Source organism: Amaranthus tricolor, chromosome 3, assembly GCF_026212465.1.
Source record: "Amaranthus tricolor cultivar Red isolate AtriRed21 chromosome 3, ASM2621246v1, whole genome shotgun sequence".
Taxonomy (NCBI): domain Eukaryota; kingdom Viridiplantae; phylum Streptophyta; class Magnoliopsida; order Caryophyllales; family Amaranthaceae; genus Amaranthus; species Amaranthus tricolor.
The window spans coordinates 21,891,189-21,905,705 of record NC_080049.1 but is presented as its reverse complement, the minus strand read 5'-3'; the positions used below and the strand labels follow the sequence as shown (position 1 = coordinate 21,905,705).

At 33.6% G+C, this 14,517-nt stretch overlaps 3 protein-coding genes across 6 annotated transcripts; 1 reads left to right on the top strand and 2 right to left on the bottom strand.

Moving 5' to 3' along the window:
- Nucleotides 1–1,066: 1,066 nt before the first annotated feature.
- On the bottom strand, nt 1,067–1,791 carry LOC130809309 (uncharacterized). The gene is made up of 2 exons (XM_057675027.1): nt 1,751–1,791; nt 1,067–1,581 (listed from the first exon to the last, which is right to left on the bottom strand). Exons 1-2 carry the CDS (start codon nt 1,775–1,777, stop codon nt 1,177–1,179), a joined length of 432 nt encoding a protein of 143 aa, XP_057531010.1. The 5' UTR covers nt 1,778–1,791; the 3' UTR covers nt 1,067–1,176.
- LOC130808458 (protein ALP1-like) lies at nt 1,777–3,754 on the bottom strand. The gene is made up of 5 exons (XM_057673935.1): nt 3,233–3,754; nt 2,925–3,150; nt 2,035–2,206; nt 1,854–1,929; nt 1,777–1,803 (listed from the first exon to the last, which is right to left on the bottom strand). The coding sequence occupies exons 1-5, from the start codon at nt 3,752–3,754 to the stop codon at nt 1,777–1,779; spliced, it is 1,023 nt and encodes a 340-aa protein (XP_057529918.1).
- A 3,218-nt stretch (nt 3,755–6,972) lies between these two features.
- On the top strand, nt 6,973–13,957 carry LOC130809307 (putative pentatricopeptide repeat-containing protein At5g65820). 4 transcript variants are annotated; one of them, XR_009040792.1, is made up of 3 exons: nt 6,973–7,272; nt 9,198–11,567; nt 13,181–13,681. XR_009040792.1 is itself a non-coding variant. In XM_057675026.1 (3 exons), exon 3 carries the CDS (start codon nt 9,546–9,548, stop codon nt 11,514–11,516), a length of 1,971 nt encoding a protein of 656 aa, XP_057531009.1. In that variant the 5' UTR covers nt 7,026–7,272; nt 7,827–7,951; nt 9,198–9,545; the 3' UTR covers nt 11,517–13,156. The 4 variants fall into 4 exon arrangements, 2 of the variants coding, with proteins under 2 accessions (XP_057531008.1, XP_057531009.1); XR_009040791.1 differs by having other exon boundaries at nt 7,026–7,272; nt 13,188–13,679; XM_057675026.1 differs by lacking the exon at nt 13,181–13,681 and adding an exon at nt 7,827–7,951 and having other exon boundaries at nt 7,026–7,272; nt 9,198–13,156.
- Nucleotides 13,958–14,517: the final 560 nt, after the last annotated feature.

The following is a 14,517-nucleotide window of genomic DNA, read 5'->3' as shown; positions in this document are numbered from 1 at the left end:
TGTTTGGTATGGGAAGAGAAAATGTAAGGGAAAGGGAATTAATAAAGAGGGGTAAGGGTAAAGGTAAGGGTTATGGTTATATGTTGTTTGGAATAACAATGTAAGGGAAACACTTGTTTATGTTTCCCTTACTTATTGTTTGGTTTGTCACATAAGTTGATATTTTTTGTAATAATCTACAAAGGACATTTTGTCATTTTTGTACAAAAATTAACTTAAGCAAACATTAAAACAAGATTTCTTTGATAAAACTCAACATAGTTCAAGCCTAAATAAGATAAAACGTAGCAATTTGCAATACTATTATGCAAGTATTCAACTAATAATCTGTAAGCACATACTACAAGTTCAACCACTAATAACAACATCTCAACTCATGTCTTTTTAGAAGACCGCTTTCATTTTTTCTTAAGAAGATCGAGCACATATTGTTTCTTGAGGTTCGAATGAGCTTGATAAAAGATGCGAAGCTTGTGTTCTTCAGCAATGAGAATTGTAGCTACTTCTAAAGCTTCAGAGGGTGAGATGCCATCTAATTTCATAACCTCTTCCAAGACTTTATTCACTTTTTCATCCATCTTTTGCTCTCTCTCCTCGGCTTTGGCCCACGCATTAGCCATTGTGCCAAGATTAACATTAATATTATCAAAAATTTTCCCGAAATTACTTGTAGCTTCATGAAGAGAAGAAACCAAATTATCAACATCACTTTGAAGATTTTTCTTTCGTTTCAATTCCTTGAGCTTGGGTTCTTTTGAAGATGTTGAATTATCATTCTCTTGTTTAATCGAGCGCTTCTTGAATTGTATAGAGTGAGTAGTTGACTGACTTCTTGAATCAGCATCATCCTCCTCATCACTAGCTATGAAAATTGACTTCTTTGTAACTTCAACATCTATGCAATTTATTGCTTCCACAAAAGACTCACTTTGATCACCCGTGGCCTTATCTTTAGCATAAATCTCCTCAAGAATGTCATAGTGAGGAAAAGGTACCCCATACAATCCTTTAGCCTTCTTATGAACCTATTCCAAAACAAAAAATAAAATATTGAAGCAATCATGTGGACTGCTACAGTCCCTGCTCACAATCCTAACAGACCCTACTCTCATGTACATTGAATAAAGTCAAATCAACAAGAAACAAAAACATACGAGTAGACCTTTTGCACAATATTCACAAAGTAATGTATAAAAGATCCCAGAACTTTACCTTTGCCCATTCATCGAACACTGCTCTCTCTACTTGCAACATCTTCTTATCGGCATCCCATCCAAATCCCGAAGTAGATAACATCTCAGCTAGTAAACTGTATTTCTCTGACCAATGTTTGATTCTTGATTCAATGTGCGGAAAAGCCTTCAAACCACAACTAGGAAGCTCACCATTAATCAACTCTTCCAACCTACTCATGTAACCATTTTTAAAACTGCCCTCACCTTTCCACTTAGGATCAGTAGACAATTGGTGTAAATACTTTATAAGCATCGAATCTTCTTGACATGTCCAAAAGCGCTTATTCTTGCCCCTCCCTCTACTACTTCCCTCTTGGCTAATGGTATTCACCTCCATTTCAAGTACCTGCAATATACATATAAACTAAAGTGAAATTATTTATATTTTGTCAATGCACAATAATGAGAAAGTATCAGAAACTAGAAATGTATGAATTTTGTTCTTAAAGAATCTATTGGTATGATTGTGTGGCAGACGTAGCATTCAAACAATTAAACAATCGTTTAGTACAAACCTTGTCTAACTCTTGCCCTCCAAGCATTAAACAAATCTTGAGCTAACATATTTCTATAATTAGTCCATCGATCAGAAGTAGCTATTGTAGTAATGTATTCAACTTCATCATCAGAATCGTTATCAGAATTGTCATTACTCATATTCTCTTCTTCTACATCATCTGTGGGCATCACTTTCCTTATTAAATTATGAAGTAAACAACAAGCCATCACAATACGTCATTGAGTTCGAATAGGGAAAAAGAAGGGGCTTCTAAATATACTCCATCTCCCTTTAAGTAACCCAAAACATCTTTCAATTACATTTCTTGCTCGAGCATGCTTCATATTGTAATACTCTTCTGCAGTTTGTGGTTGTCTATCTGTCCATTCCTTAAGATGATATAGTTGCCGTCTATATGGAGCAAGAAAACCCTCACAGTTTGTATACCCCCCATCGACCAAATAATAGTTACCTTCAAAATTATTGAAATTTGATGATTAAAGTGAGTTTTATTAACTATATAATTCTTCTTTTAATAACTACCTGCGAAACACGGACATGGCTGGCAAGTGACGTGTCGCGTGTCCGACACGTGTCGGACACGGACACGCGACGGACACGCGAAAATCCGTGTCCGACACGTCAAATGAAGTGTCTAATTTTTTAATATTTTTTCGGACACGTGGACACGGCAAGGACACGCGACGGACACGGCAAGGGACACGGCAAGGGACATGTGTCTTATTTTAAAAAAAAAATTGAAAAAACTGAAAATAAAGAAATAAACTCCTCTCACTTATTTTATCAAATTTAAAATAAATGGGTTGATTGGACTAGACAAATTTTGGAAGATGGGTTTGTCATGTCTTCATCAAAAGAATACTCTCATAAATATTTTTCTCTGTCTTCATCAAACAGTGGAGTCTGTATTTACTATTTATAATGGGGTGTGTTTACATTTACATAGGTAATAGCTTCTGTCTCAACCTCTCAACTTAGTATTAGTAGCATCTTCATCGGATTCTCATTTAAAGGATGTGTCATTTCTAGTTGGAACTCTTTTCTCATTTACAAATATCTTTATTATATATTTACGTGTCTCCGTGTCCGCCATTTTTAAGTTGGCGTTTTCCCGTACCCGTGTCCGTGTCCGTTTTAGTGCAACCTAGATAACTACATGTTAAATTTACTTCTAGGAACCCTAAAGCCATTTGGCCTAGTGAGAGCATTGCGAAGAACACGAACATCGTGAGCAGAGCCTTCCCAACCCGGAAGAACATAGATAAATTGCATGTTGGGTGCACAAACACCCAACACATTCATAGCAATGGTACCTTTTCTTGTCCGATATTTACCACGACCTTGGGGATGTACAGTTACATTTACGTAGGTACCATCCAATGCTCCTAAACAATTCTATAAAATCAAATAAACAAAATCACTCTTATAAATACACGTAAGATTATGGGTAAAAATTAGATGATTAAGCAACTAGTACCTTAAAAGGTTTCCACCTTTCGTCTTCACATTCTTCTAATATTGGTGTGGGCTTGTAAAGCAAATGCTCATGCAACTTAAGTATAGCCCTCAGACATAAGTTGAATTGCCGACTCACGGTCTCTCTACTTCTTATGAAAAAGTGAGCAATAGATCTATTTTTTTTATGGTGAGCTAAAGTGTACAAAAACATGGCAACTATCTCATCAAGAGACATATTTTTTGTCCGAGTGAGGCCTCCAATCTCCTTAAGCATCTCACAAATAATATTAAAGGTTTGTCTATTAACCCGAAGTTCACTTTTGCAATGCACATCACTTTCTTGTATTAAGCGATGCATAATTTTTAAGCGCAATATTTTTCTATCTCTTTTACTTTGGATCAATTGAACACCCCTAACCGTAGCAATACTTGTCATATACCAAACCCAATACATCATAAGAACTACAACTACATTTGCTACTACCAATTGAAGTTGTTTTAGACGTCTTTTTCTCCGTAAGGATTGCATAATTCGATCCATTTATGAAAATTAATTAGAAGCTGTACAACAAAAATTAGACTCAAAAATCAAAATCAAACAAAACCATTAACCCCATCAGCATAATCTCCATTAATATATCAAATATTAAATTCACATTTATCTCCATATGAGTGACAATAACCTACTAATAAATAATTATCTCATATAATAAACTAAAGAACCCTTAAAAAAACTTTCTACAGTTTCACTCATTTTTCATCTGAAAAAAAACAAAACCCATTCACTCAATTTTCCCTTTCTTCCTGTATTCAAGATCAAAAAGTATCTTTATAATACTATTTCCATTATTTCTTTGTATTTTTAAAATCAAAAATCAAACAATCAAACAATCAACTCCTAAGCTCTATGAAATGCCGTTGAATCAACATCTTCTCAAAAATCTTCTTGAAGTTCAGATGATGAATACAGTCATAGATCGAAGAAAAATTAGCAAGTTGTGTTAATCTGATGTATGCTTTTTTGGTATGTCTTGATTTTTTACAAATTCTTTTTTCATTTTCTATATTTTTATGATGTAGATTGTTTAATTAGATCTTAAAACACTATTTTGCTTTTAGTTAAAGCTCGAATCATAGATAGATTGGAATTTCTTTTAGTTGTATTAAATTTTTTGGTTCATACATAGATTGGAATTTCTTCAATCCGTGTAGATCGAGATGATTATTGAACAAATAATATGTATGTGAAGTGTAAACAACAACCAGGAGAAAATCATACTAATCAAATACTACAAATCAAAATAAGGGTTTGAACGAACAGTATAAACAGTATAAACAAAAAAATTAAATTCAGAACTAGGAAAAATTAACATCAAATAATCAAAAGGAGTAAATATCAAAAAATTTAGAGAAAACATACCAGAATTATTGTCTTGTTGAAGGAGATTTGAACGAACAGCAAAACTGAAAAAGCAATGGAATTTGAGTAGAGTTAGCAGGAAATAGAAAGTGAATTGTTTTGTTATTGGAGTAAATGGAGCTGTAACAAAATAAGGGTAATGGATACCCTAAGGTAATGGATTGGGTTACAATATTTCCATACCAAACATTGGGTAAGAGATTGGATAAAATAATTCCCTTACTTGGGCCCAAAATTCTTATACCAAACAGGCCCTTAATTGATCATAGAAAGGGAATTTGTTACTTAACATAAATAGATGGTAACAAAGTAAGGATATCCATTACCATCAAGAAAGGGATTGTGTTAACCTAATATCATACCAAACAAATATGTGGAGTAATGGTAATTGAATCCCTTACTTAGTATTAAAAAATTCATACCAAACATCCCCTTAGAGTATATGAGCAACATCATAATGTCTCGTATTGGACATGCAAGTAGGGTATATCTATAGATCTAGGAATCAACCCTAACTCCTAAGCAGAGGTGGTTCTGAACATGTGTAAGATGTCAAATCATATATGACCTCCAAATTTTAGAGGCCTCAAATATTAGTTTATATAAGTTTAAATTATTTTATCTTTTGTTTAATTTTTGATTTTAGACGGTACAAAAAAAAATGTTAAATAAACCGAGCCTCAAAACTTATCTTGTGTTTTGCTTCGCCCCTGGATCTAAGTGAGTAAGTGACAAATTGTCAAGAAACCAATTCAATTAAAAATTTTGTATTTATAATTGAAGCACCAAATATTTTTTTTTTCTGTCACTTCTGTTTACACGAGAGCTCTTTAGATTAGAAATATAGAGATAACATAAGTCATTCTCATTTTTTACTTAATATTTCACTTGAAAATGATAATAGATGAGAATTGAATTCATAACTTTATTTTACGTTGATTTCTGACTCCATGACAAGAGACCGATTGAATTAAAAACTTAAATTAATGATTGAAACTTCGGTATCTAACGCTAACACTTCTAATTGATGCCCAAAATTTTGGGGGTATTTGATTTATGGCTTTTGGCTTGTTGTTGGTCAAATAGCAAAAAGAAAATTTTTAATAAATAGCTTTTAAAGCAGTGGAAAAACTGGCTTTTAAGCCAAAATAAAAAAGTTGCTCAAACTAGCTTTTTAGGTTGGCCTTTGGCTTGTTAACCCACTTTTCTTTAATAAACAGCTAACAACCAATACTCAAAGTTACCAAACACCTCCACAAACAGATGATTTTTTAAGCTAACTTAAAAGCCAAGAGAAACAACTAACAAATCTAGCTGGTCAAACAAACCAACTAAAAAGCCAACCGCCAACAGTCAACACCTAATTGCCAAACACCCCTTGGCGTTCACATAGCTTTAGAAATTCCGGTTTGTCTATAGTATGAATTAGTTTAGTATATATCACTACAACAAAATTATTTTTTCATGACATAGGGTTTAGTAACTTTAAAAAATGTCACTGAATTAGTTTTTTAGTGTAATAATTATTGGCTGTTATTTTAGAGTCCACAATAAAGTGAATTAGTGACATATATAATTGTTACCATAGTCTATAATAACATATTTGATTAGGTTGTTTAAATAAGTATTAATTAAAATTCTCATACTTTTTAAGACTAATTTGGGTAATTTTCTAACAATGTTATCATAATGATTCTTTATTATTCTCAAAATAATTTTTGATTATTTGGTAACTTTTGTTTTTTGATGAAATATTTTAATAATTAAAATTTGATAAAAAAGCTTTATTAATAAGCAAATACTTCAACATAAAAAGGCAAATTTATATTCTAAGAAAATTTAATAGAAAATTTTATGTAGCCTTTAAATTTAAACATTTTATAATACAATAAATTTAGAAGAATATATATTATTGTGATATACTACTCATATATTAAAGAATAAATTAATGTTAACTTTATTAGAGAATATTTAGAAGAACATATTTTATTGTATATAAAAAAAATTTATATTAAATTCTGGGAGTATTATTTACTTAGAGCCTAGAGAGGCATGTGCCCCTAGCAGCTGAATTTTTTTTTTAATACTCCCTTCGATTCTTTTTAATTGTTCTATTTTTTTATTTGGATAATTCACTTTAATTGTCATATTTTTGTTTTAGAATATAAATTTTGGATCAAATTGTACTTATACCATTCATGTAATTACCAAAATAATTTTATTTTTTTTACTAAACTACACTATTTAATCCCTTCAATTCCCACTACATCACATATGTATACTATTCAAGGTGATCCTTTTCCTTTTTTCTTAATATTTGTATCCAACCAAAATGAGACAATTGAAAAGAATCGGAGGGAGTATTTGTTTTCAATTCTTGTGTTTCTCAATTCCCCAGAACTAAAATTAAACCCAACCCACCCCACCCACGACGGAGGACGCCGGTCACACCAACCCCCAACTGTTGCTGCCGCCTACCGACCATTGATGCTGGAAAGGTCAAAACTCAAAACCCTAAAATCTGAATCGCAACTCGCAAGGCAGGCCCAGGCCACCACTGTCCACTGCTGCTGCACCTGTCGGCTGCCACCTGCTGCCGTCCATACCACCAAGACCACCACTGTCCACTCGCAACGCAGGTATTAAATTGTATTTTTAAATCCCCTAAAGTTAGGGTTTTTTTATTTCAAATTTCAATTTAGTTTCTTTAATATGTTATTGTGATTTTTGAATTGTGAATCAATATGTTATTGTGATTCTGAAGAATATTAATATGTTATTGTGATTTGAGAATGTGTGTGTTTGGTAATTTGGTGATTTAGATAAGGATTAATGATTGCATAAGGGTTACAAAAATGGAGTTTATGAACCGAAAACATGCTTTCCAAATCAACATTGAAATAAAACTATGTCATTTCCTGTGTATTAGTAGTATTTTGTGTCAAAGCAATGAATACAACTTATGTTTTTGTCTAAATGTCTAAAAAAACTATGATTGTTGACAGGTAATCTATTTAACTTCTAGTAGACTCAGCCATAAGAAGTACAACTAAGAATGTATTATTCTAAGCTTTTGAACTCTAATTAATGTTTAGGTTGCAGCCATTTGAATTGAGGATGGCGTTAATTAATCGCTTTTATATCACTATGGCCTTGGCTTGTGATTATTTTTGTTTCTATGTCATTTTGCAAGGATGTAAAATAGTAGCTCATCATTTTACAAACGAAACTTTGTCGAAATTCTCGCAAAATTTCTTCCATTTGTTGGTGTCCCTAGGGAGTTTGAGCCCTGGATCCACCCCCGATTGCATTACATAGGTAACCAACTACTTATAGCCTACTTTATGTTGGTGTAAAAGCATTTCCTACTTGACATTATTATTTTTTTATTGTTTCTAATATTTTCTAGAGTTTTGCTAACACACTAGGATATGACCTTGCTCTAGATAGTTCTAGGCTACTTACTCTAAATATCTTAACGTCTACCATTTGCATTACTTTTCTAGATTTATCTAAGATTTTTCACATTATTCTAATATAGTTCTCTTTCTAGAACTAGGGGTTTTATTCCCTAAGCCTGTTTAATGGGTGATTAATTGTGGTTCAACTTTAGAATGGAACTAATAATTCATGGTCAGAATTTGAAGTTATCTTAGGAGATTAAAGAGAGGGTGTTTGAGTTCTCTTTAGCAAAAGAGTTGCACCATTTAAACATTAATCATGGCTTGTAACTCTTGATCTTTAGCTGAAACACTATGTTATTTTATGACTTCATATTTATTATTTAATCCTTTTTCTATCAAGATATTAAATTTAATTAAAATGATTTATTCTTAAATTAAATAACATTTATTCTTTAACCCTAGCAGCAACAGAAGGCAACCACGGTGACTGCCACAGTCTCCTCACTTTCATTCCTGAGTTATGCCCCAACATCTCTTCTCCTCCATTCCTGAGTTATTCGTTAATTAATTATTGTTAAAATTTAATTTTTTTATTTGAATCAGTGATATCAGTTTTTTTTTTCTGGATTTGCCCCTGAATAATTGTGTGATGAATTGTTAATTTTTTTCTTTTTTTTGGACCAGTCTCTGCTCTAATATTATATTGACATGATATTTTGTATGCTTAAATAGTTAGGAGTAAATCCATTAAAAGTTGTATCTTAATTGTTTAGTCCTTTTATTTGATAAGGTTTGTGATGCTGTATTTTATTTCAAAGCATTCAGTTTTTTGATTGTTTGAGAAGTGATAAGTATTGACTGTCAAGAGAAATGGGTCTTGTCTCATTTCAGTTGTAGCATGTACCATATTCTTCTAATAAATTCCCGAGTTCAACTCTCATTGTCCCCTCCTTCTCTCAGCCTACCCTATAGGGCTATATTCTAAAAAAAGCTTTTGATCGGTGAAAGATTGCAGTTTTGATTCTAAGAAATATTATACCAATTTATAAATTACTAGTAATTGTAGGAAGAAAATTTTTGGGCTTCTTTTAGTAGAATATTGTATGTGTGCTATCTATGCATTGATTTGTTTATAGTCATTTACTCTTCTTTTGATGCAGAATTGGAACATAATCAGAACATCATGTAAACAGGAAGGAAAAAAAGGTGCAGGGGCTCTACTTGAAAGTTGAATGCTCCGTCTCTCTGCCCCCTCTTTCTAAGTGAAGAAAGGCTGCAAAACCTGGAAAGAGAATTCATGAATATAAACAAGAAGGAAAAAGGGTGATTTTGGGGCTCTAGTCTGAACCTATGGATTTCATCTTTATGCGTTTATAACATCTGAACTCCATCCATGAATAATTTTGTACTACTAACTACTCTGTTTTCAATGGAAAACATCTATAGTTTTGGTCAAGCATCTAAAGTATTACAGATAGCTGGTGCAAGGTAGGAAAAAAGTAAACAATATGCGTAGATTATGTCTTAGATCATTACATTTCAGCAAAAACCCTTACAGTTTCCGGGTACCCATAGAATCTTATGTTGGAACGACGCATGATACTAATTTTTCAAACATATCTGCCCCTTATAATAATAACCCAGTTCCTCAAAATTCATCATCTCCTTGCAACCTTGATCTTGTCTCCCAGAAAAATGTGTTAGGATTGGTTTATGTAGACAGTGAGCCTCAAATTGGCAATCCTAGTTATCATAAATTTGATGAATTTGAGGCCGATGTTGAGAAAATATATAGAATTTTAAGGAAGTTCCATTCTAGGGTTCCGAAATTGGAGCTTGCTTTACAAGAATCTGGTGTAGTTATGCGACCTGGGTTAACAGAACGAGTATTAAAGCGTTGTGGGGATGCAGGGAATCTGGGTTATCAATTCTTTGTGTGGGCTTCGAAGCAGCCTGGTTATAGGCATAGCTATGATGTGTATAAGATAATGGTTAGGACTTTAGGTAAAATGAGGAAATTTGGAGCTGTTTGGGCAATAATAGAGGAAATGAGGAGGGAGAGTCCACATTTGGTTACCCCGGATCTGTTTGTTGTATTGATGAGAAGGTTTGCTTCTGCAAAGATGGTTCAGAAGGCGGTTGAAGTGTTAGATGAAATGCCTAAATTTGGGTGTGAACCTGATGAGTATGTCTTTGGGTGTTTGTTGGATGCTTTGTCTAAGAATGGGAGTGTCAAGGAGGCAACGTCATTGTTTGAGGATATGAGAATGAGGTTTATGCCCACCATCAAGCATTTTACGTCCTTGCTGTATGGATGGTGTAGAGAAGGGAAACTGTTGGAAGCGAAGCATATATTGGTCCAAATGAGAGAGTCAGGGTTTGAACCTGACATAGTAGTCTATAATAATTTGCTGAACGGGTATGCAGTAGCAGGGAAGGTGGCTGATGCGTACGATCTTTTGAAAGAAATGAGGAGGAAGGGTTGTGAGCCAAATGCAGCATCTTACACTGTCTTGATCCAGGCACTTTGTACCATGGAGAGAACTGAGGAAGCCATGGGAGTCTTTTATGACATGGAGAAAAGTGGCTGCGATGCTGATAATATGACTTACAATGCCCTAATCAGTGGACTATGCAAGTGTCGGAAGATAGATAAAGCCTATGAGCTTCTAGATACTATGCTTCAGCAAGGCCACATTCCTGATCAAATAACCTATCTGCATATAGTTTTGGCTCATGAGAAAGATGAGCAACTTGAAGAATGTATGGAGCTTGTGGATGAGATGAAAAAAATCGATTGCTTTCCTGATCTTAAAATATACAATACTTTGATCCGTTTGGCATTCAAATTGGGTGAGGTAAAAGAAGGTATTGACCTTTGGAATGAGATGGAGGCAAGTAGGCTTAGTCCTGGGGTGGATAGCTTCATTATACTGATTCATGGTCTTGTTGAGCAGGATTGTCTGGTTGAAGCTTGTAACTATTTCAAGGAAATGATAATTAGAGGACTTGTATCTGCTCCACAGTATGGGACACTGAAAGACTTACTGAACTCCCTTTTACGAGCGGAAAAACTTGAATTAGCTAAAGATGTGTGGCAATGTATCGTTACACAAGGGTGTGAACTGAATGTCAGTGCATGGACAATCTGGATCCATGCTCTTTTCTCAAAGGGGCATGTGAAAGACGCTTGTTCCTATTGCTTGGAAATGATGGACGCCAATGTGATGCCACATCCGAGCACTTTTGCAAAGTTGATGAAAGGTCTGAGGAAACTGTATAATAGACAAATTGCTGCTGAGATTACAGAAAAGGTGAGGAAGATGGCAGCAGATAGACAAATTACTTTCAAAATGTACAAAAGAAGGGGAGAAAGGGACTTGAAGGAGAAAGAAAAGGAGAAAACTGATGGAAGAAAGAGGAGGGCTCGCCGACGACAGTGGGGACAAGGATGTAGGAAAGCTGACACTGTCATTTGATGAATGGTACTGTGCATGTGATGCTTGAGTATTAGTAGCTTGTTTTCTCAGGTACATGTTATTGTCTTCCATATCTCAGAAAGTTCTATCATGTATGATTTAGCACAACTAATCCAGTAATTGAAATCATTTACCTATGACCTATTTGAATATTAAATTCCTTGATTAAGCTCAAAATTCTATCTTGCTGCTCATTGTTTAGTAATTGTTTAACGCTAAGATAATAGGATAGTTAGTTGACTTTTATTAATTGAGCATGCATATTCCCCACATTTGTAAATCATCTTTTAGACATGTGCCTAAAGCATGTGTCTTTTGAGGGAATGGGATGGTTAGTTGACTTGTAAATGGGCTGTCAAAGGAATTTTATACCTTAAGCAATGAGTCTCAAAGAAGGAAGGGGTGAGAAAGACATTTCTGTTTTGGGAAAAAGGAAGAATTGATGAACCTATATCTTGTGTCAAATTTATTTAGAAAAAAAGGGATAAAACATATTCTATCAAAATACTTTTGGGCATGCTAGGTACTTGTATTTTTCAAATCTGGAAAATATTGGACATTTAACAAAGCTTGGCTTGAGCTATTGAGAGGAACTTCTCAAAATGCTTTGCCTGTTTTGAGGCCATTCCTTAATGCAGACTTGTTCATGTTTTCGGTGAACTGGTGCAGGCAACGAGCAACTTTTCTTGCTACTTCTCAAAAATCTCCTTATCCAGATCATAGCTGTTTTTGAATATTGAGGTGACCTGTATGATAAAAATAATCGAAAACATGAAAGTTGAACTATATTTCACTTTTGCTCTACCTTTAACGTTGCTATGGAATTTGATGAATCTATAGTCCATACAACTTATAATGTTTGCCTTGTTTCTTTTTTCCACATTGAGTGTTATGTGCTAACTGCTGTTGTGAACTCTGTGGGCTGCCCTTTTAAGGTCTCTTCCCACACAGATTTTCATTCTGACTATTCATCTACTAAATGTTGTTTGTGTTAGGCGAACCCCATACTGCTGCTCATTTAGGTTTTGCTTTCATGGACCGTTCGTGTAGAGCATGACATTTGCTTTATGCTGATATGCTCAAAAAACACGTTTCAGTTGCGGTCAGTGCGGTTGGTTTTGCAATAGTCTCATCCTATATTTTGGCCGCGATAAGTTCATAAGTCATAACCTTTATATATAATTGGGGGTATTTTGTTCTGTTTTTTAGTGGTCCAACTTGTTACAGTTTAAAATGACAAATAAGGCTCCCTTCTTTTAACCCCATAAAAAAACCTCATAGTCCTTTACAATACGGTTATACAAGCGATATTTTGCGCCATGTTTACTGGTGCAAATTATTACACTAGAAAATGATCAAATAAGGCTTTGTTCTTTTGACCATATAAAAAATTTCAAAGAAAATTTAGATCAAGAGTCAATAACTCCAGTAAGAACTGCAAAAGATATTTCACGAACACATTAAGTTTCTTTGATCACAAACTCATGTAACTTCATACTGAAATGTGGCATCTAATTGTTTCCGACTTTCAAATTTGAATATTAAACTGAAATGGTGAAGCCATTCCCTCCTGAAGAAAAAATATTGCATAAGAATATTGCGTTTTTTTCTTGTCAAAAAGGAAAAAGATATCAACTGTTTTAATGAATTTTTTTTTTGTCAAGAATGTAGATTGATGATATATTGCCTCGTTTGCTAACATATGGGATGAGCGTGGGGTTTCAATAATGTGTAATGTTTGGATTGATCCAATTAAACTGCACATAGTCAACTTTCTTATTTATTCAAATCATGACATTGTATTTCATAAGTTCGTTGATGTAACTAATGTGAGACCAAGGATTGAAGACTACTACTTCTCATTGATCAAGAATGTTATACAAGAAGTTGGACCAAGTAGAGTGGTGGGATTATCACTATAATGAGATTGCAATGAAGTTTGGTGGAAAAAGACAAGTATCAAGGAGGTTTTAATTCAAGCAATGATGCTATCATCTTGGATAGTGATTTTAAACTTTGTCGGTTCATGTAATTTAAAATTTGGTCATTATATCTATACTTTTGCAATTAAAAGACTTGATAAATATTTTGTTATAAAAACATGTATGTTGAAAAGCGTCATATATTCATTGGCACAATTAGTATAAAGAATTACAAGATTTTTGTTTGTTGAAAATGATTAAATATTTTATATAAATGGTCAAAAATTGTAAAATATATATTTTTAAAAATTTTTAGGAAAAAAAATATTATGGCCCTAGATCCAAACTTTAGAGCTGCTAGACCCTAAGGGTTTGGGTTTAAAATTTTAAGACTTTGAATATTGGTCCGAATGTGGGTCCAAAAAAAAAATTTTAGGGTCTAAATTTGGATCTAGCTGAATTCGACTCAGATTCGGTCTATGCCCATCTCTACTGGTGTCAAACAAATCATTTTCGAGTTGTGGAAGGAATTAGAGCATATGAAGTCAAGTCTATACGAAAGCAAAAATTCGTTTGTAGTATAAAAGGTTTCGTATGATTGTATATCTTAGCTATAACTTGAAGTTGAAAATAAGGTATGCTATAAGAAGTGCTTAAGAAATCGATGGTAGCTTCAATCTAATAAATTTAAATTACAATTTTGAAGACGATCCAATAAATGAATGGATTACGAGCAGAAAAAACTGCGTTTGAAAATGATAATTTGAAGAACGACTTGGAATGGATGAACTTTGATGAAACATAAAAGGACAACACCATCAATATTGAGGATGACGATACACCTGGCACTTTCTAAGTATCTCCGCCATTCAAATACAATATCAATTAACAAACTGAAAATACATGATGATGATGATGATGATGGAGGTGAGAATAGTTATGAGCTTGAAGATAGTAAGGGTATTGAAAGAGTTTGAATGCCTGCCGATTCATTATTCTTTTGAGCCTTATATACAGGATTCACTATCCAAAAATACAATGGACTAGCTATAATTATGGGATTGATATCACAGTAAATC